We start from the raw sequence: 23,459 nt of genomic DNA, 5'->3' as shown, positions 1-23,459 counted from the left end.
GCATAAATAGATATCCCGTAGGGTGTGCAATCCCAGGGAACCAGAACCAATAACTTATGAGAGCGAGGGGTTGTTCTCAGCGAAATACTCGTGGGTGCTGAAGATAATCGTGAGTGATGGACACGGGACAATAAGCAGCAGGAGACGTACTCGGCGTTTTCGATGGCCTTAGCGGGGTCAGAGGTCGCAAGGCTCTTGCAAGCGGTTTGACCGTACTCGTAGTCCTCAGTGCCAGCGTTAACAGTGAAGTGCTACAGATTGCGAATATCATTTAGAGAGTGTGATGTACGGGCGATGGAAAGAGTGACTCACAGACTGCTCGTGGACGATGGTGCCAGCCTTGGAGTCAGTGCCGGTCGCGGGGGCATCCCAGAAAGCGCCGCAAAGGTAGACATAGGCTATTCCAAGTCCATGTCAAACGGATATAGATGGAAAAGACCAACAAAAGACTCACCAGGGGTATCGGGATACACGTAGGCGTAGACGTTGCTATCAGTGCAAGTGCTGCAGTCGTATTCGGAGCTGGTGGGGTCGGTGCCGATGTTCACGTAGTGGGAGTGCACCGTGTTCTTGCGGGTGGCGGTGTATGCACCGAACCAAGTGGTGTAGCGGGTGGTCGCAGCGGAGATGCCAGCAAGGTAGGAAGCGGCATCGCTGGCGTACGTCACGGCGTGGCCCGCGGCTGTCGTGATGGAGGTTTGGCGGGAGGAAGTGCACCCATTGAAGGTGACGGTGCGCTTTTGGAGGCTGCGGCGCTGTGGCTTAGAGCCAACGACGGCAAGCTTGCCGGAGACCATGCTCGCGGTGGTAGCAGCTTCAGCCTCGACCACCTTCAGCTTGTTCTCGGCATCGACGTAGAAGAAGCGGTTGTTGGCATCGAACTACATGTTTCGAGGGTATGTTACGTTGCGATGAATGACGAAGATGAAGAAAGAGGCACTAACGCTGTACTTGCCCTCACCGCCCTTGGTGAAGTTGTAGACACCAGCAAGGTCATGCTCGACCTCGAAGGTCTGACCGGGGGCGAGAACGACGAACGACTCTTCCTTGTTCTCCGTGAGAACTTTGGACGCAGCGTACTTGACCTTCACGCCGGTGAAGGAAGGGACGGAACCGGACTCAGAGGCAATCGCGAAGCTGTTGGTCTGGTACGTCGAGATAACAGACTCGGGAGTCTTGAGGAGCTGTAAATTGAAGGTCAGACGTGTTCTTCGTGAAGAATAGGACTATTTCAATGCGAACCTTGACGGACTCGTCACCAGTGTTCTTCAGGATGGTCTTGACCTTGAGGTTGTCGACGTCAACAACATCATCGGGGGAGGAGACAGACAGGGTCAGGCTGGGGGCAGCAGACGCGCTGAGAGCAGCGAGGACGAGGGAAGCGATGGCAGCACGCATATTGAAGCTTCGAGACCGGGAGAGGAGGGGAAATTGCCAAGGTAAAGAGAGCAGTGAGCCTGGCGCTGACCATCTCGTGGCAAAGGTTTTATAGCGCAAGGATCCTGGCGCGAAGAGAGGACGCCATGAGCTGCCATGAGGTGCCCGGATAGATCATATGGAAACAGAGGCCAGCAGGAGTAGCAGGCAATCGTTGATAAGGAGGCACTAGCGTTCAGCCGTGACAATCTGACTTGTAACCACCCTGGACATACGATGGAGAAGATGGAGGGCCATATGTTTCAACAACGTTCGTACAGCGTGGCGATCCTCAGCATTGTGGAGTCATCACGGCATCGCAGCGCCTCACGGCCTCCAAAGCGGGCAGAAGAGACGGTCTGTTTGGCCGTAGAGACGATACAATATCAAAAGAGGTCACTGTCTGGCTGTCCTAGTCAAATGTTGCCAAGAAAAGGGAGAGGAGAATCATATGGGATGTTACGCCGAAAGCACGTGGGCGGCAGACTGCGGACAATCCCAGCAACGATACGAGAGAAAGCAATCGTCTGCGCTGGTATCGAACGTTGCAGCATCGTGAACGCCTGATCATGCCATCTGCCAAGCCAGCACGTATCCACAGGGCATGTCGTGCCTGTTCAGAACATACGGCCGTGCAGGCTTCTATCAGGGGATTCGCATGACTACTTGGCTAGTGCAGGGTGGCACCTGGTATTAGCACACTGGTAGCACCCGATAGACGTGGAGTCATCCTTTTCGGGCGCAGTAATAGCAAGCAAGCAATCGCCCTTTGATTCCCCTTGACAAGCATGGACACCTCTTTCAGCAAAGCCACGTACTTCGCTGTCCCAGACAACGACAGATACCCAAAGACATCCTCCTTCACGCCCTTGAAGGTCGTCGGCTATCTTCTGCTCGCGCTCGCGACCGCCGTATCTATTCTTTCTTTCTCAACAGATCTGACAGCTTACATACCAACCTTGCGGTCCTGCTCAACATCTATGACATCTCCTGCTCAAGGCTGGCATGTCCGTGCTAACGTCCACCCTTCTGGATCTGGATATGAACCGTCCCGCTCCAACCTCATACTCATCCTCCAGCGTCTGACCAAGGTCGAGCCGGAGGGCTTCACGCTCTCTCTCTTCTCTCCCGACGTTGCTATCGATTCGAATGGGAGGGTCCTGCGGCTCTCGAGCGAGGATTGGAGCGCGTTGGAAGCCTTGGCTGTGAAAGCGAGGGACCCAGAGCGGGTGCCCACGACTGGCTCATACAGAAACCGGTGGAGGTGCGTACGTGAGGGGATTGAAAGAGCACCGCTGATAAGGTCATCTTTCAGGATTCAACAGCGACGCAGCGACCTTCCAATCGACCAATTCTGGCTAGCAAAAGACGCGACAGGCCCTTTGTATCCAGTAGGCGTGCACGGTTACGTTGATGGCACGACGGCTTTGTCGACACCTGTTGGCGATATAGCTGAGTTACCTGAAGTGAGTGAACAGTATTATCTGAATGCAATTGAATCATGAGCGTGTCTCGACTGCAGGATCTGCATGCGCTGTTGAAGTTGACGTTGGAAGGAAGAGAAGATTATGACAGAGGTGCCAAAGACACCACCGTTATTTCCAAGGTCCTTGCACTTCTTGAGTGACTTGAACAGTATATATGAAGTGGCATGGAATAGGATTGTGTTTGCCTGTATTATCTTGTAACTTGCTCTAATGGGCTTTGTATTTGATATCCGATTACTTTCTTGACGTGATGTTCTATCCTTCACGTTGGGCGCTACGGAACCATGCCTTCCTTCATGACAATAAAAACAAACCTGTTCTTTTGTTAATGTTGCCGAGCGGTGAAGATAATCTACTTCAAGATGAGGCTTGCAGGCGCGGTCGAGGACGCGACGTGACCGCCCACGTGTAAGGCAAGTCAAGTACACGTGACAATACACGTAAGTGATCAAGATGTAATCGACACTGCGGGGAAGCATCTGAAAGTGCGGGGAAGCTCCGGGCCAGTACTGCAAGGTCATCGTACACAGATGTTATCAAGGCAAGCACGTAGCCTCGACTGGGATAAGTAGTCAGTAATATGCAGGGCAAGTGTAAGGTAAGTTTACAAAAGCATCACAAAAAGGAAAATGCAACACCAATCTCGTACACAACTCATCGCCATCATTATGGTCGTCGCTGTCGTAATCTCCACTGCTCGGGACGAGAAAGTAAGATAAAGAATAATGTAGAACACGATCAGACCTCGTTCCCGCCGCGAAACGGTGTGTAATGTGTGCCGATCGCGTATTCTCCAGAGAGCGACCAATCATCCAAATGGGACGCATCGGACGTCATCGACCAGCGTGCAGCTTTGCCCTGACTTCGCGTTTGTGACGGCATGGCTATGAGAAAAGATACTTGGGCCTTTTGTACTGGACTCGGCGGGGGTGTGAGGTCCTTCGCTGGAGGTATCGAGCGCATCGAGGTGGGAAACCAGCTGCGAGTCTGTGGTGACTCCGAGGAAGGAGTCGTGTTCGGCACAGGATGGGACGGTGGAGACAATTTTGATGAATACGAGCGTTCGACCTCGACGGCTAGTGGCTGTGTGAAGTAGATTCGGTTGTGTATATGAAGGGGTAACTTGATGAATCATGAAGTGGTCGAAAACATACCCGCAGCGTCTCTAAGTTCCTTATTCCGCCACCTGTCTCGTAATCTGCCCATACCTCCCAGATCTCCGGTTTCTTTATGCCCCCTGGTTTGGATTCGTCCCCATAGCTCACCCACGCCTGCCGCGACCGCCTTCGTATCGCAATATGATGCCATAATACCCCCGCCGCAATGAACAGCCCCAACAACACTATGAACACGATCAGAAACGCGAAGAGCATCGCGGCGGTCGTGCTACGTGAGCCGGTATCTGGCCCGCTAAAAGTTCCCGTCGGCAGAGAGGCGAACGAGCCGCTCGGAGTGGGGAATGACGTCGTGGAGGACATAGTGTTCGTTGTTGGGGACAGAATCGACGCCGGGAAGGACTGCGTCAAGATTTATGGGCCAGAAAGATGATGTTGGATAGGCTACTGCCGTTCGTGACACAGACTACACCAAGCTAAGGCTGCCAATGATCCAATGGTCGCGGTTGGCAGTCTTTAGGAGGCTTCCCCTCGACACATGGTGACGTAGGGATTGCTGCGTAAGATCTAACTAAATATAGCCCCATCTTGTCGACTTCAAATCGCGTTACAACAGTGTTACAATAACCGTTTTTAGAGGCAAATATCGCTCAAGCGCTCATGCACGGGGAGATGTCCCCGTTTTTCGAGAGGAAAAGGCTATAGAGACCAGATTTCTCCTCGCCGAATAAGTGCACGCCCTTTCGGGCAAACCAGAAGAATCAAAAAACTTTACCATCACCTGTCTCATGCTGATTAGAGGAAAAAGATGGTCAACGAATGGATACATGGGTGCAATAGCCACAGATACAGCGGCTAAGATTCCAGCCAGACACGGAGAATGTTAGTAAATGCACAAGTAGGTGATACAGGTTCAACAGCGGGACGTCCTAGGAGGGCTAATGATGATCAAGATGACAGCTACCATGAGGTGTCTGAACTGCGCTTGAGAACACAACAATGAGCAAGCAAAGGAACAAACGGGGCTTACCAGTTTCCCGTTTATCTCTTCGCACTTCCTCCATTAATCCGATAATGTGTTTTTCGAACATATCAACATAAGGCTTCAGAGATGTCTTCTCCCAATCTAAAGAACAAATAAAACAGCCTTGCGTCAATGCCAACGCTGACTAAGGAAGAATGCATTATACCGGAATGTTCTTCGCCGTTCGACTCTGTTGAGGTTGCATCGAGCTCTCGCAACAGTTGCCCGACGGTGGGCACGCGCCCAGGGTCAAAATCGTCGATGCGTTCGGGATCAACTGGTACGCATATGCGACCTGTTTTTGGGTGGACGCAGAACGGCGCTTTGAGCAAGTGATTCCGATGTTTGGAGACCTCAGCATCGAGGCGTGGATATGTGTACTGCAAGACAATGTCTTCCATCGCAGCTTTCATGACAGCCTATGCACAATATCTCCTGAGTACAACAAGTGGCAGTGAAAGTACAAGGATCATACCCGCTCTGGACTTTTCCTGTCGTAGCCTGAGACCTTCGCTTTGAGATCGGCCCACTTGTCCTCCGAAGACCGATTTTCGTCTCGATCCCACTTCCTCCGCAATTCAGCAACCACTGTCTTGTCTGGGATGAGCTCCAGGAGCTCTTCCCAAGCCTCATCCTTTTTGAAGCAGTCCTGGTCTGCGAGTATTAGGTCGCCAAATACGTCGACCAACGTTTCTAGCGCCGCTCTTCGAACATAGTCAAATGCCGAGTTCACATTGAATGAGTATAACGGCAACTCACTTCACAGAGGGCGGCAAGATGTTTTCTCCACCCTTCTTACCCCTCACATTCACCTTCTTATGCATATCTTGTCCACCCTGTATTACCGTCAAATGGCCCACGATAGCTCTCCGCTGCTCGTCTGTCAATTCCATTGCTTCTCGGTCCGACACCCACAAATGTATACCACGACGACCGGAATACACCCATAGTAAATGCTGGTATCCAAATTCGTCACGGATGGCATGGTCAAGTACACGGACGGCCGCGCCGATAAAACCCCAGCAGCGTTTGCAGATGCCTGCGCCGGAGCAGCATGTACGAATAGAGTCGTAGTCCGTCATGTCAATATCAAACACAAGCTCGCGTTGGAGCGGAAGAAACGCGCTCGGTCGTATGGTCTTCTTATCTCGGGGCTGAGATGGATGTTCGGGGCGCACAGATCAGAACATGAGATCCAGTCGACTCGAGCGGCCGTACGCACTCGAGCGGTATACACGGGTCCGATCTCAAAACGCGTCGGATTCAGCGAGCATGTCTGTTTCTTGAATTCCTCGACGGTGGTGAACGAGTTGTAGCGCAAATACACGTCGGATTGGAGTGTGTACGCGATCTCGCGGTTCGTAAAGAGACGCGTTGGGGAGTGTTCGTGGTTAAGCCATTTGAAAATCGACTTGAAGGGATATAGGCGTCGGTAGAAGGCCAACATGACCTCGGGAGAAGAGGGATCGAGTTCGTCGACGTCCATTGTGTGTTGGAGGATATGTGAGAGGGAAGAGACCTGGAACCGATAGACTTTTTGAAGAACGGGCGGTGTTGGCGCGGGGGTGGCGCATCGGCCAAACATGAGCCAAACAAGCCATGACGGCGCCGATTGTATTTCATCCCTTGTCCTCGTCCTCGGCTGCAGTTTCTGCCCGACTTGACCTAATGATCACCGACGAGGACAAGGCTGCCCTCCGCTTGCTCGTCCAATATGTATCAAGAGCGTTCTACGAGCCCAAGTTCATCGTCGTTATGGACCAGTTGGCGCGCCACGAAGTGTAAGTTTTCTTCTCTGCGCTCCGACATGCCAATTCCTGGAGGATTGGAGTGAAGCTTTACGTGCTGGCTCGACTGCGTTTTTCTGTGCCCCTTCACTTTTCGCAGAACTTTACGCTGTGACATACAGGCTCAAGGACGATGATCTTGCGGGGAGAATGGGGCTGCAGTTGAAGGAGCTAAACAAGCTCATGGCTGTACTAGAGGGCGACCGATTGGTCCAAGTGTGCGTCAGCATCGCCCATCCTACCTTGAAAAATAACTGACATTACCCAACGGAATACTTCATGCCACCCACGACCCTTTCTAGTCATCGGCAGAACGAACTCAAGGAAGGCGCTCAGCGGTCTGTCGGCAGACAATACTTCTATGTTGACTTTCAGCGTTTCTGTAACGTTGTCAAGTGGCGTGTCTCCGAAATGCGCCGGCGTATTGATACTGGCTTGCGAAATGTAGAACTCTTCCCTACCCTTTCATTAAGTATTGACCCGACCAAACAACCTGGGTTGTGTAGGAACTGGACAACAAAGGCTATATTTGTCCGCGATGTCATAAATCCTTTGCGCCACTAGAGGTCGACAAATTAATGGACTTTGAGCGTGGCGCCTTCATCTGCGACGTTTGCCACGCTGAACTTATCGACAATGACGATGCTGAGAGTGTTCGTGGGAGTCAGGACAGGATGCAACGATTTAATTATCAGATGCGGTTTATCAGGGAAGGTTTGAGGAAGAGCGAGGAAATGGTGCTGCCTGCGTATGTACAATTATCGCCCTCTATCCTTCAGCAAAATGCTGCTGGGAGTGATACTGACTACTTGTTTGATCCATAGATTTGATGTAGTACAGTTCATCTCGAAGAACCTCGCTTCTGACGCGGCATCACAAAAAGGATCCGGCGAGCCAGGTCGAGGCCTCAAAGTCGCTGGCTCATACGGAGAGAAGAGAAAGGACGAAGGGGTTGGCATCGTCATCTCGACAGACAAAGACGAAGAGACAGTGCGAAGAGAACGCGATGCCGAGGCAGCTGCGAAGAGACAACAGAATGCAATGCCGTCGTGGCATTTGAAGAGTACCATTACGGGAGATCTGACAGCGTTGGGAGTCAAAGAGAATGCGCTGCAGGTAGGGTCTGCCGTCAATGGGGCCTTGGTAAATGGGCATGAAGCGAATGGGTTCGACGAGAGTCTGAAGGGGCTCGGAAGAGTTGGGGGCTCACTGAATTTGAGTGCCATTCAACCAAGTGTGGATATGGCTGTCGAAGATGTGAAGCCTGACGTGAAGCAGATCCATGAAGTGGACTGTGAGTTCCCATCATCTGTCTTGTCGAATAATCCTGACAGGTTCTGCATGTGGACAGACTACGACCACTACTACGCCTCACTGGCCAATTCTGCAGCGCCCTCCGCACAGAACACGCCGTCTGCAGATTTCGCTTTCACTACGGATGATTTTGACGAAGATCGAAAGCCCGATGTTGATTATCTTGACTCGCTGAACGAATATAGAAAGCGGTCCAGATCACGCGAAGATGAGGGTGATGCGGAGAGGAAGATCGCAAAGACGGCGAACGGTGTAAACGGTGTTGTGAATGGTGTGAATGGTCACAGCGGCGTCAACGGATCAGCGATGGAGCCCGAGGGTGTGAGCAGGATAGGCGACGAAGAAGCCATAGAAGACGATCCAATCATGCTAGGTGGGTGTCTTTGTCCCCTTCTATTTTGTGTGAACTGATGGTAGATTTGACTGCGTTCGGCAGTCAATGGCGAGCCTATAGCATTCTCACATGTGACAGAGGAGCACCAGGAGTTGATGACACCGGAGGAGTACACTGCCTACTTCGACGTGTATCAAGCGCGTGCCTCTTGAGCGAGCCTCACCGTACAGTTGTCGAGGTGGGAGGGTGAGGTCGGGACGATTGTTTGTGCGATCATGTATTACGTTGGACGTTGGATGTTGACATAGTTAATATATTTAAATTATTTTGTTGTTGCCACAATGCCCAGAACAGCTCGTTCTGAGGAAAATACAAGATAAGTGCCAAATTCTTTGGACTGTCACTGAGCATCTGCGGAACAATATACATGGGCGAACTAGGTAAATGTGATAGCACGTTGAATTGCGAGATTCGATCCCATATACAATACAAATGAAGCTTCCTGGTGCCCCGAGTCCCAACTATCATGCCCAAGCAGTTTCCTTCGACGCCTTCTCTATACCAGCGGCTCGATCACGTACCCGCCATGCCCACAACGCCGACATGGTCTCGAATTTTGGCAATCTCGCTGACGGTGAGGACGCCCTTGCTTGCATTTAGGAAGTCTTCGAACGCGGTGGACGCGTCGCTGCGAGTATGGAATTCCCCGCTATTGAAAAATGATTGAATGAGTGAGGCTAAATTTCACAATATGGGAAGGAGGTTATACAAGCTTACCTGAGAAAGAAATGGAGCTTCTCCCAGAACTCTGGCTTAGATATAATGGAGCGATATGTCGACTGGGGAAGCGGCGAGCTTTCGGATGGCATGTCAGCGGACAACGTGATACCCGTGTCGAGGACGAGAGGGATATCTTGAGGCTTGTCGGATGGCGAGGACGGGGTTGGAGAGAGGACAACAGAGGGTATACGTCCGTGGCCACGCTTCTTCCCTGACGGGTTAGGACTCAGGCGCGCATCGCTCGTGCCTTCGGAGGCTGGTTCCTTCAGCGACTCCTTCGAAGGGTCCCATTCGAACCCTGGTTTAACCATTAGGTTCACAATGTCTCCGTCCTTAATAGTATATTCCTTCAGCAATTTGGCGTCCGCGAGGGCCTTGCCTTTGAATAGCAGACGTTGGGCGTCGGCTGGGGGAGCACGAGGTTCTGCAGCGATCTGTGTCTTGATAGAGGAGATCGGGTCTGCGGGCGATACAGAGACGGAGATGGAGAAAGGGGGCTTGAGGGATTTAAAGGTCACTTGGAGGATTCCTGTGGAGACGATAGGACCCTTCTTATATGGTACGCAATCAGGCCTAGAAGGCGCTTACCGACGGACTCCGCCAAGTCAACCTTCCGTTCTGGCGGCGAAGGCACCTCGACCTGATCGTATCCTCGTGTCAGCCTCTTCTGTGCTCTATCTGCCGCAGACATGCTGTACAGACCTGCAGCACCGGGACCCTCTTCAGCGTGTTCTCTGGCGGTTGTTGGAAATCATCGTTGAACACAATGGGCTGTGAAGCGAGTGTATTGATAAAGTTCTTTACAAATGCGAGCTCTGCCTGATCTGCCATGCGTGTTTTTTGTTGTCTTGCGCGCTGCGGGCCTGTAAGTCTGATCAGAAAGTATTCGGGACGCTGTGCAGCTGTGCTATTATGGCAGGAGGGAGGCGCGTGACGTAATTTCTCTATCGACATTACCGGTCGTCACATGCTGTGACACCGCCCGCCGAGTAGTCACGCTCCAACATACGCTCACTCATTCATTCTCAAGCACGATGGCGGTAAGCTGACTCGCTGAATCTTTCAGTTTCGGTATGTTTTGATCATTATATACTGTGTTATAGTCAGGCTTTGGTTTCCATGGGGGTGCGTACTAGCAGTGCCCAGCTGTGCTTTCGAATCGCGTGTTCTAGCCCGTGTCTATCCACACAGGTCGCTCGCGATGTTTCGCTTACTGGCAGGAGTTCTCTAAGGTGCGGGGAGACCTATACAGAATTCGATGGTTACATTGGGCTGATCATGAACCCTTGAGCCAGTGCTACGCACAGACGGATAGCCCCAGCCAATGCCGACTACAAGCAGATGATTACCTAGAGTGTTTGCATCACACGAAAGAGGTACGTGCTCCATGCTCGTTGTGAACTTCCACACATAACCGACCTCTTCTCGCTCCAAGATTGCCCGCGCGAAAGTGGTCAAAGGCGAGTTCATCAAGAGGGCTGAGCACCACGCGAAGGAGGGCCGGAAAGTTGCGGACGTGCTGGCGGACGGTGTCATCGTTGGTGTCGGACTCATAGAACGGGGAAAGGGCGACTCAGCAGAAGCGAAGTAGCACTGTGGCTGCGTGTAGGCGCTTCGTGAGCAATCACCTTTTGCTCTTTCCCTTCCCATGTCCATCGTCGGTTGTCCATGGAAGCTTCATGCTTATGTCCGCATGGTAGGTTACTGCTAAGTGAGTGTCATATAATGCACATTATGTGTTGACGTCTAGCTTGGCGTCTGTGCCCTTTGCTCACTGTTACAGCGCAAGCACGATCTAATATAGCGTTCTTATTGCTAGCAGGAGCGATGGCTGCGAGCGACCCACCTCCCCTGCATTTATATGGCGTTAATTTATCTTTTGTGCACCCTTCTCGGACGGCGATCTCCCGTGTAGCATAGCTTTTGACATGACTATGCGTTACATACTGATTCTCGCACCGCATGCCTCTTTTCTTCCTGTCTTAGGGACGTCTATCGAACCAAGCCATGATTCTATGTAGATTGTGCATTCAGGATGCGAGGACACATTGAAAACGCATTATCCACAACCGAGCTCATGCGGCAAAGCTAAAATATGTATAAATCATCACAAACAACCAAGCACTTTGGCGACAAAGTTGAGCGTCACCGCCAGGTCCCTCAGTATACCACAAACTCAAACTCTTCGCCCCGGCATCTCATTCTTTCTTCCTTCGCGCATACTATCATGGTCACATATGGCTTAGGATCGTCCACGTCGCCTATTATCATTGACGACTCGGATGACGAATCGGCGGATGCTCGGCTCGTTGCCCAGCAGCTTCAGCCGACGAGCACGGCAACATCGCCCTCACCTCCGGGCTCTGCCCGCATGGTCGAGGTTCCAAGCTCTGAAACGAACGATGATGAGCATATCATCGTCAGCGATGACTCCCCAGAAGAGCTGTCCGAAACGATCAGAGAAGGCAAGGGGTACAATATTTTGCTTCGAATGGGATACCGGCCTGGTCAGTGTCTTTTTCTATCCTCTAGGCGCTCATCATGGACTATTCTCCCAGGTCAAGGATTGGGACCTCACTTAGAGGGTACGTATCCTCTAGTCCTTCTCTTGTGCATAACCAAGTATCTTTGACATGTCCTAATTCTGACGGTGCTAGGATTGACTCGTCCTATCACAACTTCCTTGAAGCGTAAGTGGTATCAGGCGGGTTTAGGCACGGTCGAACCACCGAAGGCAAGAACGGTGACGAGGTCGTCCGCGGTTCTGGCGAATACTGAGACCGACCCGAGGCAGGAGACCCGAAATGAAAGGCCTGTTCTCGCAGAAATGCAACAGAATCCAAAGGTCCAAATTCTAGAGGCTCCTCCACACAGGGAAACGCAAGCCACTCCGTTAAGGCTCGCGATTCAAGAATACAAGCCACGAACTAAGCGACAGCTTTCTCCCCTTTCTGAGCGTGCTCATCAATCCCCAAGATCTCGCGGTTTCCCTTCAGGCACTGTTGCAGCCCCCCTCAGCTCCAACTACCAATCGCTTCACCAGCTTTCCCAAACCCAACTTTCTTCTTTCCAGCCTCATAGCACCGCTTTTGGGAACCTCGACTGGCCTAGCATGGGGGGCGCTTTGTTCTCATCGCAGTTTCCGCACCATTCGCCAGACACCTCTACTATGGCAAGCATAAGTCCTGGTGTGGTCACCCCTCACGCGCTTGCGCCATTCCCCGTACCATCATCTCTTAATCCCCAACAAGCACTTTCGGAGCCCGCCAAGGAAGAGCCTATTGTCAGGAAGCCATTTCCTCTTCCATCGAAGCCTTCATTCTCTCCTCAGCTCTCTATCTCCAGCGCAAATTCCAAGGCCGAAAAAGCTTCCAACACTAAGGGGAATCCCCCTACTACGTCGCTTGTTGAAGTCAAGCTCCCTTTTCGCATCCCTTACGCGCCGCTCGACCACCGCATCCTTGGCATGCCTCCTGATCATAAACTTCCGTGTCCCAGGGGAACTTTTCCCACAGAGGATCTTTCCCCGTTGCCAGAACTTGATCGTACACTTGTTATGGAGACTGTACCACGCAAATTCCGTTCTGTCGAGTTCATTCGCGAATGGTTGGCGTCATTAGACAGCCCTCCTACACGCCGTATCGAACTCGCGCATACGAAGGCGCTGATCGAGTTCAAGACTCAGGAGGCTGCACATCGTGCGTTTGAGAGCCGTCGCATGGCTGGACTTGAGGGACTGGGAGGTGTTCGTGTTTGGTTTTATCGTCCCCCAACAAAGGAATTGGAACCGGGTGAAGTGGTGGAAACCTCAGATGTCACGCAGGGTTCAAAGAAATCAAAGAAGAAGAAAGTAAAGGGGCCACCCGCCGCTGCCGTTGTTCCACTCCCAGTCTTGGTTTCAGAAGCCACTAGGACGTCCCCAGAAGTGCCACCGGAACGATTCAATCCGTCTACAAGCAAGAATCATATACCCTTGGTTGCGCCGCTTAATACCTTTGTGCCACCGCTACTCCCACTGCCGCCACCACCGCCGCTGTATACATCTCGCTTTGGTCCGCCCATGGCTGTCGACTCGTGTGCTGTGTCTCGGGGGGTCTCTTCCGATGTTGCCATTACTGTACCTCCTATGATCGAGCCCCCACCTCTGCCTCCGAGTATTCTTCCCATACAACGTCGCGCGGTTTATGATTCTGACGAGGACATGGACATAGAGTCAAGCCCACCAGCTTCCCAACGTCCTTCTCCTATCAAACTCCTTCGCAATACACTTCCAGATCTAATCGCATCACCGCCTGCTGCGGCGCCTCCGGATACCATTTTAGATCATGTCACTCATGATGTTCCTTGTCAGTATAAGGAGTCGATCACCACATCAGCACCTCCGACTCCACCCAAACTGGTCAATCAAATTCTTACACCTTCAATCCCTGTGATATCATCTCGCCCAACCTCTTCGTCGCCCACGCCTTCATCCTCTGATATCACGGGGTCCATTGTTGAACCAGCCACATCTGTTGCTAAGGATCAGCTGCTCGCGCGACAAAAAGAATCGGAGGAAAGCATCGCCAGTGCGAAAGCGGAAATATATAATTCAAAGGCGAGAATTAGCTCCGTATCCCCATTGCCGAAACCTAGCGCAACCACAGCATCTGAAAGCTCTCTGGAACTCGGGAAAGAAGCGTCTTTGCGTCGCATGGTGCTACTTAGCAAGAGGAAAAGGCGACCTGAGCTTCAGCCGGATGTGGTATCTGATCCCAATGCTCTCCTAGAGCCTGTAACACAAGGAAACTTTGGGCCATCGTCAGCGATAGCCACATCTACAAACTTCAGCACAGTCGTAAATCTCACCGCTGCCGCCACCCCTGCTGCTCTACGGGACCTCGCCGACTCCTTCATCAACGACGCCATACATAGCATTCGACCGCCTCCTCCAAAACGTTTCAAAAAGATGCCCGAGAAGTCCGACCTGGCTGCTCGTCAGAGGGAGCTCGAAATTCACATCGAGGAGACGAAGAAGTTGATGGCTCGGTTGCAAACGGCGAAGACCAGGCAAGAGAAAGATGTCATACTGACATCGTTGAGGGAGCGAAACCGGTGCGTTTGTCCTTTGCTTTCATGTTCAGGGTGTTGGAGTGGAGAGGGTTGAGGATGTGCTGGATTCCCTAGCTTGATAGAGGAGACCAAATCAAGATCGACCACTCCCGGCGAGCACCCACCCCCAAACCATGCAGCCAAACTGATATATCCACAAAGTGGAAGTCAACAAAAGTATCGTTGGCCGGAAACGACGCATGAAACCTACATTTTGGTTATCAGCGACTCCGAAGGCGATGACGATGACGACGACAGCAGCTAGAGAATTCCAGTGCAAGATTGAGGTATGTATTTTATCATCAATATCACAAATTATATGTTCGGTAGATGGGACGTTCCGGAACACAATGTCTATCATACCATTGGGCTACAGCTACCATCTGGGAGTCCATTCACATTTTTCTGTATTAGGGGCACCTAATATCCTATGTTCTTGCCAGGGTTGCATTTTTTCTCTTTTTGCACTCGCCAAAGGTAAGTGAGTCACTTGCTCGATGAATCCGACATCAATGACGGTCTATTGCAGTATCCTATCTTATATTGTTCACCTGGTGGCCTCTGCAAGTATGTTTCCTGTAGCTCACCTGTACGACTGGTGGCTTTTCTTCAGTGGTATAGTATCATCTCATTCCTTCATCAATCCCTTTGCTAGTGTTACACTGGGGTGATGGAATCAAACGAGATGTGCTTGATCCCTGTACATCTTTTGTTGCAACGGAAGTTTGGTTTCCATTGCAATGTGACGATTTAATACGATCATGCACATGATTTCCGGTTCTGAGCTTAATTCGTGTCCTGACCATTCTGTCATTTCGTTGAGTGCAAGTACAAAGCATATCTGATGATAAGCCTGAGTCAATACTATGAAACGACTACGGGACAGCAATATTGAGATCTGTCCATACTTAGTACATGTCCAGTGCATCCAGACCGCGAAACCGAGAAACGGGATATCTACCAAAATCGACCAAGGATGCTAGCATGCGCAGCGGCACCGCCGATCAGTAGTCCGACACCATCTTGCAATGCTTGGCTAACTGGACGCATTGGCGCAGAATCGAAGACATGAGGGCACGGCTGAGGAAGTGCCTCTGGGACTTGGCGTGGGCTGGATAGCTCACGCTCGTACATTGAAGGCTGCCGCGGAGAGGCGCATAGCCGGTCATAAATTGGTGGTTCGAACGTACGGCGTGCTGTACGCAGGCGATTAAGGACCTGTATATCATAATGGTCAGAGCCACATTCCATCATCTAAGTAGGCATGGTAGGCCATTCATGTACCTGCTCATAGAACTCAATTTCACTGTCAAGGTGTTCCTTGGCGATGCTACTAAAGTCTTCGACCTTCTGGGTGTGGTATGTCTCTAGTTCGGCCATTGTCGTGTTCAGTACGGTCTCACATCGAGCAGCGACTTCCTCGTTCTCGGGCTGTCAAGGAAAGGGGGGATGCGGTCGGTCGTCGTGAAAAGAAAAGACAAAGAGGCGACAAACCCCATCATGCTGCATAGCTTCTTTGTAGCGTGAGAGAGTATTGCGATGAGTATCGACAACTGGCTATCGCAAAATTTAGAACACTGATTACGATCACAGGTGAAAGCACCCACCGAGTATAGCTGTGACGGATGAGCAACGCCCTTGAAGGCCTCATGTGTGACTAGCTGTGTTCTCCGAGCCTGAAGCAAAATTCAGTCTGATGACGCTTGGAATATTCTTCGAAAGGCTAGTCACATGGTCATCATAGAGATCTGCAACGTTCTGTAATGTCTCGCTCGTCTTCTGCAAAGCCTTCGTAAGCTTGAGACAATCTATAATGCGATGAATTGACCAGTCTTCATGATATGGTTATTGATGAGAGGTACCTTCACAATTCTCTTTCCAACACCATGCCCCTTCTTCGTTGAGCAGACCTCTGCGTTTGCTATCACTTCCTTTCCGCTCGCACTCCGAGTCGCTTTCCGACTCATAGAAGTATGGGGCGTCATCATACTCTGGATTGGATGGGGATGCCAAGGGCTTTGAAGTGATCAGGGAAAGCAGCGAATAAGAAAGCAGGCGTTCGGCCTTAGACATCTCTAGTTGGATATATACGTCACATCGCGTATGTAGAATTCATCGAATCAAGACACACCTATTCGCGCTTGTCGAGCTTGGCCGAAGATGTTTCGTAAGCTCTGGACGCTCGTGCCTACCACCTTCGTATGGGCATCGAACTTGTCAATTGTTTCGGCAGCTTCATCGGCATCAAAGTTGAATGCTGGGTGAAAGACGTTGGCAAAGAAGGATGGTCCAGCAGGTGGAAGAGCGAGATGTCGAGGAAGCTGTCTTTTCCATTCCTGGGGAGGTCGAACGAAGATGCAATCAGCTTCTGTTGACAACTGGAGCCGCGCGACTCACTATGTCGCTCTCACAGCCCAGGAAGAACGTGAGGATTTCTGCATATCTCGCAACGGGATGTCTGACGATCTTGCCAAGGTACCTTTCTAGATCGCCTCGTCGGGCCTCGACAAAGTCGTCGTTGAAACGGCCAGAATACTGTTTCTCTGGAAGAGGTGGAAGTGCAATGCCAGGAAGCCGACGCGTAAGGGAAGTGTGGAGTACAACAAAATGGGAGAATCGTCTATGGACGGTGATACGCGTAGGTGACGATGGAGGTAGGTCAGGATCCAGGTCGGATGATGGAAGATGAAAGAGCGAAGTGACACTGTAGATGATGTAAGAGCCCGAAAGCGTAGAGGCGCGCTTCGATGGAGAGTGTACGAGCACGCGAAATGGCGGCACTTTGGTTTTCCAAGAGGGACCTGCATCAATGAAGTGTCGATCTGTCTCGCCAAGCCTAGCTTTACCCATCGAGATCGCGTCCGTCCCGCCCTCCTCACCCTCATCATCACTAGACTCTTGTAGATGCGAAGGCGGAGGAATAGTTGTGTCTATCGCGGCCAGTGCTCCATCGCCTTTCAGTACATATGCTTCAGCGCCGCTGGTAACAAAATTCGAGAATCTATTCAGATTCTTGCCGCCAAGAAGACTTTGTCGGAAGCTGGGAAAAGCAGCCATCATACGTTCGCCAGTAGTTTGCACAACAATGGGTCCAGGTTGGGGGAGGGGTATAGGTGTCCGGTTAGGAGAGGCGCGTGGTGTCAACGAGGTGGTAGAAGGGTCTCGCCGACTCGTGTGTGAATTGATGCTCGCTTCTGGGGCAGAGATGAAGTCGATCGTGAACTGATGGAAGGGTGAGATATGGTAAATGGGAAATATTAAGAGAACATTTTACGGTATAATACGTCTGCGGCAGCAACCCCATCTCATCATGCTCATTCTTGACCAAACTCCAACCATCGCCCACGTGTTCCCTGAGAATTTCAATCTGATCCCCACCCTCCACCGAGAGCTCCCTGAATTCTGGTTTGCCTTCGAACTTGTATAAGACCCTCGCTGCGCGACCGTCGATATCATCTCCAACGATATCGTCGGGCTCATCGTCTGAGAGTGAATGCGACGGCTGATCAGAATCGAGGTGTTCCGTCCACGCAGCAGATGTGTTGATGCCCGCATCAAAATCCACGGGGGGAGATATCTCAATCGAGGACTTGACACGAGGCTGTGGTTCTGCTTTTGAACGTGTAAATGAGAAAAACAAGCTCGATAATCCGGGAGGGGTCAAGGGTGACTTCGCACGCGGGAGAGTGGACATTATGGGGAGGTGGTGATGTCGGTCGGATGGAGAGCCAGGGTTGGTGAGAAGAAACCACACGATACAAAGGGTAAGCTTCGGCCTTGTTGAGAGCGGGGTTAAAGACAATGGACAACTATCAATTGGTGAGTTATAACGTAGAGCCTTCTAAAGGCAGACATAGGGTATGACAATATCTAAAGTCAAAACGTACCGCAGAACACCATAAGTAATCTACGATTGGCGGCTCGACACGACCTCCAGATCATCCAATACAGTAGTAGCAACAGAATCTGCCAAACATCGACGGTAGTTGCTCAGCTTGAAGAACGGTGCCGGGAAAGAGCAACACTCACCGCTATCCAGATGGCAAGAGACAGCGGCAACAATATAAAGGCAGCATTTAAAGTGCGGCGCTATGCCGAAGTATCACGTGAGGATCACTTCACCTGGATGCACTTTGGTGGGGTGATGACGGGATGAAGCTATCTGTGATGGACTCTTTTCGACCCAAGAAGAACGGTTTGAGGAAGCTGGGATGAGGCGCAGGGCAAAGTCGAAAACTACCGGGGGCGAAGCCAGCGCATCAAACATGCTAGCTCTTGGCCTCTCGCGGCCGACCTGAGAGACATGCATGGGATTCGCGTCGACAGGATAGTATTGGTCCAACGCGTAGGGCTCGATGAGGTTCACACTGAAGAAGTAATGTCAATGCCCACGCCTGTGGGATTGTGGGGAAGGCTCTGGAAGGCTGAGTATCTGACCTGAGGAACCAGGAACCTTTGGTATTAGGACACGTCATTTGTGGATATCAAGTTGACCTGATGACTACTAGCGGTTTGTTCTTCCTTTTTCTAATTGGCATTCCTTTACCATTTTCTGGCCTTCATATGCCCAGGCCGCTATAAAGAGAAGCTGGACCATCAGCGCTGCTCCAACACGGTCAAGCGAACAGCCGGTTGACGGAAAACACTCGAACAAGTTCACGCAGTGGAGCGTCTGAGGCAGTCCTTCTGCACTTTGATATATATGAGACGAAAGTAGGTCCGAGTTCCAAATTACGACCCATCTATTCAAATCTTACCATAACTTTAGCGTCAACGAACGTTTTTAGAGACTCCTCGGCTTCTAGGCACGAAAGGTCTGGGTATATATATTGCCTGAAGCTATGTTGAGGGGCTTTCTGGTTGCCCTCAGCTGTATCAAAAGCGTCGATGTTTTTTCTTCACACTTCGAAGGAGTTAACATGATTGTTTGGCCTATACAGTCAATTTGATTTTATATCTGACGTGGACATAGTCACTGCTACATTACGGACGAAAGCCGGATAAGTTATAATGCGTGGTGGTGGCTAAGCACGAGAAAATGATACAGGAAAGACAGAGAAAGGTATCATCTGAGACATGCAAAGTGCTAAGGACTGGGGTATCATACGGGCTGCATCAAATACACTTTTTGGGTCTGGACGTCTGCAGGATCGAGATAGGAAGTGTCCTGAATACCACACCACTCTTTAACATTCACGGCCAGAATCGACGCTCCCACAAGCCATTCAACTGTAATCTGAAGAATGTAGAACTCGGCTTTGCTTGCTGCCGAGTCCGCTGATGCGGGCGGGTTGAGGGTATTATGAATGCGATATGCGGGTACGATAATCTGTCGTCGTGGATCAGTCACTGATGTCTATATCTCGACGCAAACGCAGGACGTTACTCACCAGTAGTGCCGATGTTAGACCAAGCCAAAGTGATGTGGCGCGGGGGAAATTTGGGCGGCTGGCAAGGGAGATGCAATAGAACACAAGTATCACAAGGACTGCCAGTGTGATGGCGGATGATATAACCCTATAGCAGGTAACTGTAAGAATCAACTCGGCTGAGCGCAGACTGCAGAACTTTACCTATCGTGTTTGACGTCTTTCGCTTTTGATGGGTCGGTGAGGGCACCAGAGAAGTTCGTGCCAGCGATGATACCGAAAGCGCTGCAGGATGAGAAGCAAGGCATGAGCCTCTTCGTACATTAGCCGAGATGAGACAGAACGTACATCGCAACAATGAGCATGATCTCCAAAAACCAGGTTGCTCGCCTTCGACCGCCCAGTATATCTCCTCCCTCGAATCGACTACCATGAAATCCCGCCAACCTCACCAAGACGGAGGCTGGGATGAGGAAACCAATTCCAAGGAGGATCTGCTCTCCGATGATCAAGTTCTTGTTGATCGATGCCTGCCCTTTCAGCACCTTGGTGAAGTTCTCGGCAAGTAGAGCGCGCATGATGAAAGTCGCGATCCGAGCCAGCTCGAAGAGGGGGAAGCGGACGAAGGTGAAGAAGAGTCGCGTGGGCCTCCTGTATTGTGTGGTCAGGCGATAGAAACAGAGGGCGGTGGTGAGGATGTAGAGAACGAGGAAGATTATTGTTGGCGCCATGTCTTGCGAGACTGTTGGCAAACCTCCAGTCAGCGAACCGATGCTACTCGTGATATTAGACATGTCTGGTAGAGGTCGTGATTATGCGAGAAGATTGTCGTGAAAGTTGAATTAAGGAATGAGTGAGGTCGCACCCTTTTAACGTGGTGAGCGTATGAGCCCGCCAACATACCGGGCCCATAGGGGCGGTAGATGGGTCGATGGGTTCGATACGTTCTTTGCAACTGCGCAATCCTGTGTTTCATCTGGTTACAGAAAGCAAGACGCCCTGCAAAGACGAAAATTGAGGTAAACAGACGCACGCAGTGTAAATTGATGACATTTTGCACTGCCGAGGTTTCTAATTAGTAGTTATCATAATCAAAGGCGGTGCCTCATTTCGACTGTTTTTAAAAATAGCACTGTGTGCTGTAGCAGAAAGAAGATGCTCTGAGAAAACCTCGTCAACACTGTACGAAGTGATGGAGCTAGAGCGACTCGGCGAGGTTCAAGCGAGGAACCTCTCGATTCGAATATCTGCTGATGATAAGGATCGGCGTAACTGATGCATTTGACGTTTGGGCGGTTGAGTTAGCGGTGAAGGAAACTCTGTGCACTTATCGTTGGTCGATAGACTACCTCGGAGTGCACACTATGGTGCACGATAGCAGACACAGGAGCGCTTGAGCGCTTGAGCGCTCGTCCTTGTTGGTCGGCACGTAGGACAGCTGTAGGACAGCCAACTTCCTTTCTGGGACTTTGATCAATTCGCAATTCTGCACCGATTCACACTTATTCGCACCTGCCCCGACCCGCTCGGGAAGGGTGCCAAATATACATACGGCTGAAGCGCTGATGTATCATTCACACAATCCACACGACGAAGACTAAGTAGGTCAGTGCTCAGCTCTCCTGTTGACAAAAGCGGTATGGCCGATAGCCAGCGTATGTCGTCTCTACTTCTCCGATGATGTATGGACTTACACGCCGGCCAGTCCAATACAACAATGATTCTCCATCAATCTCAGGCCATGGCCGCTCGCAGATTTTCACGCCTGTCACTTTACCGTCTGGCGCTACGCTGAAGAACCGTTTGGTAAAGGTTGCCATGTACGAGCACCTCGCGGCCATCTTCGGTGGCCCTCCTAATGCGTTGCATTGCGCTTTGTACTCGACGTGGGCGAAGGGTGGGTGGGGGATGGTTATTTCGGGGAACGTGCAGGTTTCTGGGCAACATTTGACGCTGGGTCGCGATATGGTCATCCCGCGCACGCTCTCAGCGGATAGTTTGCGACCGTTTCAACAATTGGCCGCGTCGATACGTGGTGACGCTCAGGCGAAATCTTCAGATGACCTCGGAGGTCCGCTGGCTATCATGCAGCTCTCGCATGCAGGCCGTCAATCTCCTACCATACTTGGGGGTCGCCCACCATTCGTACCAGCACTTGCACCGAGTCCGCTCGCTCTCGGCCAACCGAGCCGATCGTCATCACACGTAAATGCGAAATATGGATGGTTTTCTCGGCTCATTCTGCGTGCCGCTTTCCAAACCCCTCAAGCGATGACGGCGAGCGATATCGAAGAGGTCATAGACGGCTTTGTTAGAGGCGCCAGGGTCGCGCTAGAAAGTGGTTTCAACGGTATAGAACTGCATGCATCACATGGGTGTGAGTTCGTCTTGTGCGTATCCTTTGCAGAGGGTTGATCGTAATTCAAGGATATAGATTTGATCGCACAGTTCATCTCGTTTAAGGTATGCACAACGTTGTTTTTAGCAAGTACATTCGTTGACTTGCCGATGCAGAGCAACATTCGCAGGGACGAATATTCAGCGGAAACAAATCCACTTCACCTGCTTCACCGCATCACAGCTGCTATTCGAGCCGTTGTCCCGTCACACTTTGTCCTTGGTGTCAAGATCAACTCTGCCGATTACATCGATGCAGGCTCATCATCAGCGAACGGACAGGTTGGCCTGGGGACCGAAGGGCGTGCTGTGGGTCACGTCGCAGAAATCGCCAGTTGGGGAATGGTGGACTTCATTGAGATCAGCGGTGGTGATTATGAGAACCCAGGTACGCATTCCACGATCTCGGCAAGCGACGCCCAACATCAACTCGGTGTCTAACAGAATTTATGGCCACGTCTGGTCAAGCACTCTTTTCCCGGTTTGCTCGTCGGGCGCGCACTGCTGTCCAAAACCTCGGCCCCTCCGCATCCACGCTTCCCCTCATCTTACTCACAGGTGGACTTCGATCTCCTGAGATCATGAACGAAGTCTTGCTCCAAGGGCATGCAGACATACTGGGTATTGGAAGGGGAAGCGTTCTTCGCCCTGACTTACCTCGCGTTCTGTCCTCCTACCTTGATCAGCCAAGTGGCGCTGGCGGCCCGGTTTCCCATCAACTCTATGAGAGTATCGTCCCATCGCTGCCCGACCTATCTTATCCTAATACGCCTATCGTCCATGCGCTGAGCCGCATCTTTACCTCTCTTGGAATCTTCCCGCTTCCAAAATTGATTGGCGCGGGACTAGGGATGGCTTGGTATGTTGTGATGATGAGAAGGTTGGCTAGAGGGCGAAGAGCAGACTACAAGATGGGCGGGATCCAGGCGATGGTTGCAATGTGGGCAAAAGAAATGCAGGTGATCTTCGTTTTGTTGATTTTGGTGGCGAGCAGTGTGAGCGTGTGGATGTATAGAACACCGGGCTGGGGACGGAAGGTTCAGGACGGGCGGATTCCTGAACATGCACTATAATATCCATTCTAGTGACCTTTGACACAGGATAGGAGTAAGTATGAGGCTGTTGTGAATACAGCATGTTGTATGCCTCGTATTGTCGCCGAACGTTGGATTTCAGTAGAAAACGTTGAAAGTCGGCGACGAGTTCAGTGACGGCCGTGGGAGTTCCGGAATTCTCCGGATAAGCATCGAAGTGGATGATCCCGACATGACCACGGACCCTCACGGACCGCGTTCTCCTTGGAAGTTTCCATGTTTTTCATGCTCTCCCCGCCACGACACAGTAA

General features: G+C 51.3%; 11 protein-coding genes across 11 annotated transcripts; 5 read left to right on the top strand and 6 right to left on the bottom strand.

The window, feature by feature from the left end:
* Positions 1–54: 54 nt before the first annotated feature.
* On the bottom strand, positions 55–1,398 carry HETIRDRAFT_56025 (Metallo peptidase M35; the record flags this gene model as incomplete). The annotated part of the gene is made up of 6 exons (XM_009551362.1): positions 55–97; positions 151–251; positions 313–398; positions 455–881; positions 945–1,184; positions 1,243–1,398. The coding sequence occupies 6 exons, from the start codon at positions 1,396–1,398 to the stop codon at positions 55–57; spliced, it is 1,053 nt and encodes a 350-aa protein (XP_009549657.1).
* An 806-nt stretch (positions 1,399–2,204) lies between these two features.
* HETIRDRAFT_420741 (uncharacterized protein) lies at positions 2,205–3,043 on the top strand (the record flags this gene model as incomplete). The annotated part of the gene is made up of 3 exons (XM_009551653.1): positions 2,205–2,680; positions 2,732–2,882; positions 2,939–3,043. The coding sequence occupies 3 exons, from the start codon at positions 2,205–2,207 to the stop codon at positions 3,041–3,043; spliced, it is 732 nt and encodes a 243-aa protein (XP_009549948.1).
* Positions 3,044–3,641: 598 nt separating this feature from the next.
* HETIRDRAFT_454018 (uncharacterized protein) lies at positions 3,642–4,381 on the bottom strand (the record flags this gene model as incomplete). Its single annotated transcript, XM_009551652.1, has 2 exons — positions 3,642–3,986; positions 4,058–4,381. 2 exons carry the CDS (start codon positions 4,379–4,381, stop codon positions 3,642–3,644), a joined length of 669 nt encoding a protein of 222 aa, XP_009549947.1.
* A 466-nt stretch (positions 4,382–4,847) lies between these two features.
* HETIRDRAFT_441443 (uncharacterized protein) lies at positions 4,848–6,534 on the bottom strand. Its single transcript, XM_009551651.1, has 6 exons — positions 6,265–6,534; positions 5,802–6,196; positions 5,518–5,746; positions 5,209–5,461; positions 5,049–5,144; positions 4,848–4,992 (listed from the first exon to the last, which is right to left on the bottom strand). Exons 1-6 carry the CDS (start codon positions 6,526–6,528, stop codon positions 4,979–4,981), a joined length of 1,251 nt encoding a protein of 416 aa, XP_009549946.1. The 5' UTR covers positions 6,529–6,534; the 3' UTR covers positions 4,848–4,978.
* Positions 6,535–6,710: 176 nt separating this feature from the next.
* On the top strand, positions 6,711–8,689 carry HETIRDRAFT_126621 (uncharacterized protein; the record flags this gene model as incomplete). Its single annotated transcript, XM_009551650.1, has 7 exons — positions 6,711–6,823; positions 6,952–7,047; positions 7,132–7,273; positions 7,336–7,577; positions 7,654–8,123; positions 8,181–8,543; positions 8,580–8,689. The coding sequence occupies 7 exons, from the start codon at positions 6,711–6,713 to the stop codon at positions 8,687–8,689; spliced, it is 1,536 nt and encodes a 511-aa protein (XP_009549945.1).
* Positions 8,690–8,848: 159 nt separating this feature from the next.
* Positions 8,849–10,088, bottom strand: HETIRDRAFT_157372 (uncharacterized protein; the record flags this gene model as incomplete). The annotated part of the gene is made up of 4 exons (XM_009551649.1): positions 8,849–9,186; positions 9,255–9,786; positions 9,846–9,897; positions 9,960–10,088. 4 exons carry the CDS (start codon positions 10,086–10,088, stop codon positions 9,051–9,053), a joined length of 849 nt encoding a protein of 282 aa, XP_009549944.1. The 3' UTR covers positions 8,849–9,050.
* Positions 10,089–10,237: 149 nt separating this feature from the next.
* Positions 10,238–10,904, top strand: HETIRDRAFT_411178 (uncharacterized protein). Its single transcript, XM_009551648.1, has 5 exons — positions 10,238–10,297; positions 10,361–10,382; positions 10,449–10,489; positions 10,553–10,633; positions 10,693–10,904. Exons 1-5 carry the CDS (start codon positions 10,292–10,294, stop codon positions 10,846–10,848), a joined length of 306 nt encoding a protein of 101 aa, XP_009549943.1. The 5' UTR covers positions 10,238–10,291; the 3' UTR covers positions 10,849–10,904.
* A 580-nt stretch (positions 10,905–11,484) lies between these two features.
* On the top strand, positions 11,485–15,119 carry HETIRDRAFT_325999 (uncharacterized protein; the record flags this gene model as incomplete). The annotated part of the gene is made up of 7 exons (XM_009551647.1): positions 11,485–11,764; positions 11,816–11,842; positions 11,915–14,351; positions 14,424–14,515; positions 14,574–14,825; positions 14,878–14,915; positions 14,970–15,119. The coding sequence occupies 7 exons, from the start codon at positions 11,485–11,487 to the stop codon at positions 15,117–15,119; spliced, it is 3,276 nt and encodes a 1,091-aa protein (XP_009549942.1).
* A 186-nt stretch (positions 15,120–15,305) lies between these two features.
* HETIRDRAFT_325944 (uncharacterized protein) lies at positions 15,306–18,042 on the bottom strand (the record flags this gene model as incomplete). Its single annotated transcript, XM_009551646.1, has 10 exons — positions 15,306–15,566; positions 15,633–15,779; positions 15,843–15,905; positions 15,956–16,024; positions 16,080–16,156; positions 16,211–16,269; positions 16,312–16,423; positions 16,480–16,684; positions 16,746–17,570; positions 17,623–18,042. The coding sequence occupies 10 exons, from the start codon at positions 18,040–18,042 to the stop codon at positions 15,306–15,308; spliced, it is 2,238 nt and encodes a 745-aa protein (XP_009549941.1).
* Positions 18,043–19,449: 1,407 nt separating this feature from the next.
* On the bottom strand, positions 19,450–20,511 carry HETIRDRAFT_326357 (uncharacterized protein; the record flags this gene model as incomplete). The annotated part of the gene is made up of 4 exons (XM_009551645.1): positions 19,450–19,677; positions 19,739–19,865; positions 19,922–20,002; positions 20,066–20,511. 4 exons carry the CDS (start codon positions 20,509–20,511, stop codon positions 19,450–19,452), a joined length of 882 nt encoding a protein of 293 aa, XP_009549940.1.
* Positions 20,512–21,397: 886 nt separating this feature from the next.
* HETIRDRAFT_325671 (uncharacterized protein) lies at positions 21,398–23,187 on the top strand (the record flags this gene model as incomplete). Its single annotated transcript, XM_009551644.1, has 3 exons — positions 21,398–22,107; positions 22,207–22,502; positions 22,559–23,187. 3 exons carry the CDS (start codon positions 21,398–21,400, stop codon positions 23,185–23,187), a joined length of 1,635 nt encoding a protein of 544 aa, XP_009549939.1.
* Between the last annotated feature and the right edge of the window lie 272 nt (positions 23,188–23,459).

This window comes from Heterobasidion irregulare (genome assembly GCF_000320585.1).
Source record: "Heterobasidion irregulare TC 32-1 unplaced genomic scaffold scaffold_09, whole genome shotgun sequence".
Taxonomy (NCBI): domain Eukaryota; kingdom Fungi; phylum Basidiomycota; class Agaricomycetes; order Russulales; family Bondarzewiaceae; genus Heterobasidion; species Heterobasidion irregulare.
Note: the sequence above shows the minus strand (reverse complement) of the source record. Positions and strands in the feature narration are given on the sequence as shown.

Bases quoted from the DNA above. Each gene is read 5' to 3' on its own strand.
- HETIRDRAFT_441443 (XM_009551651.1), bottom strand. From the start codon at position 6,528: ATGGACGTCGACGAACTCGATCCCTCTTCTCCCGAGGTCATGTTGGCC. The intron at 5,462-5,517 runs GTATGATCCTTG...TATTGTGCATAG, and splicing joins ACAGGAAAAGTCCAGAGCGG to GCTGTCATGAAAGCTGCGAT. The intron at 5,145-5,208 runs GTATAATGCATT...TTTGTTCTTTAG, and splicing joins GAACGGCGAAGAACATTCCG to ATTGGGAGAAGACATCTCTG.
- HETIRDRAFT_411178 (XM_009551648.1), top strand. The intron at 10,383-10,448 runs GTGCGTACTAGC...CTATCCACACAG, and splicing joins AGGCTTTGGTTTCCATGGGG to GTCGCTCGCGATGTTTCGCT. The intron at 10,490-10,552 runs GTGCGGGGAGAC...CCCTTGAGCCAG, and splicing joins ACTGGCAGGAGTTCTCTAAG to TGCTACGCACAGACGGATAG.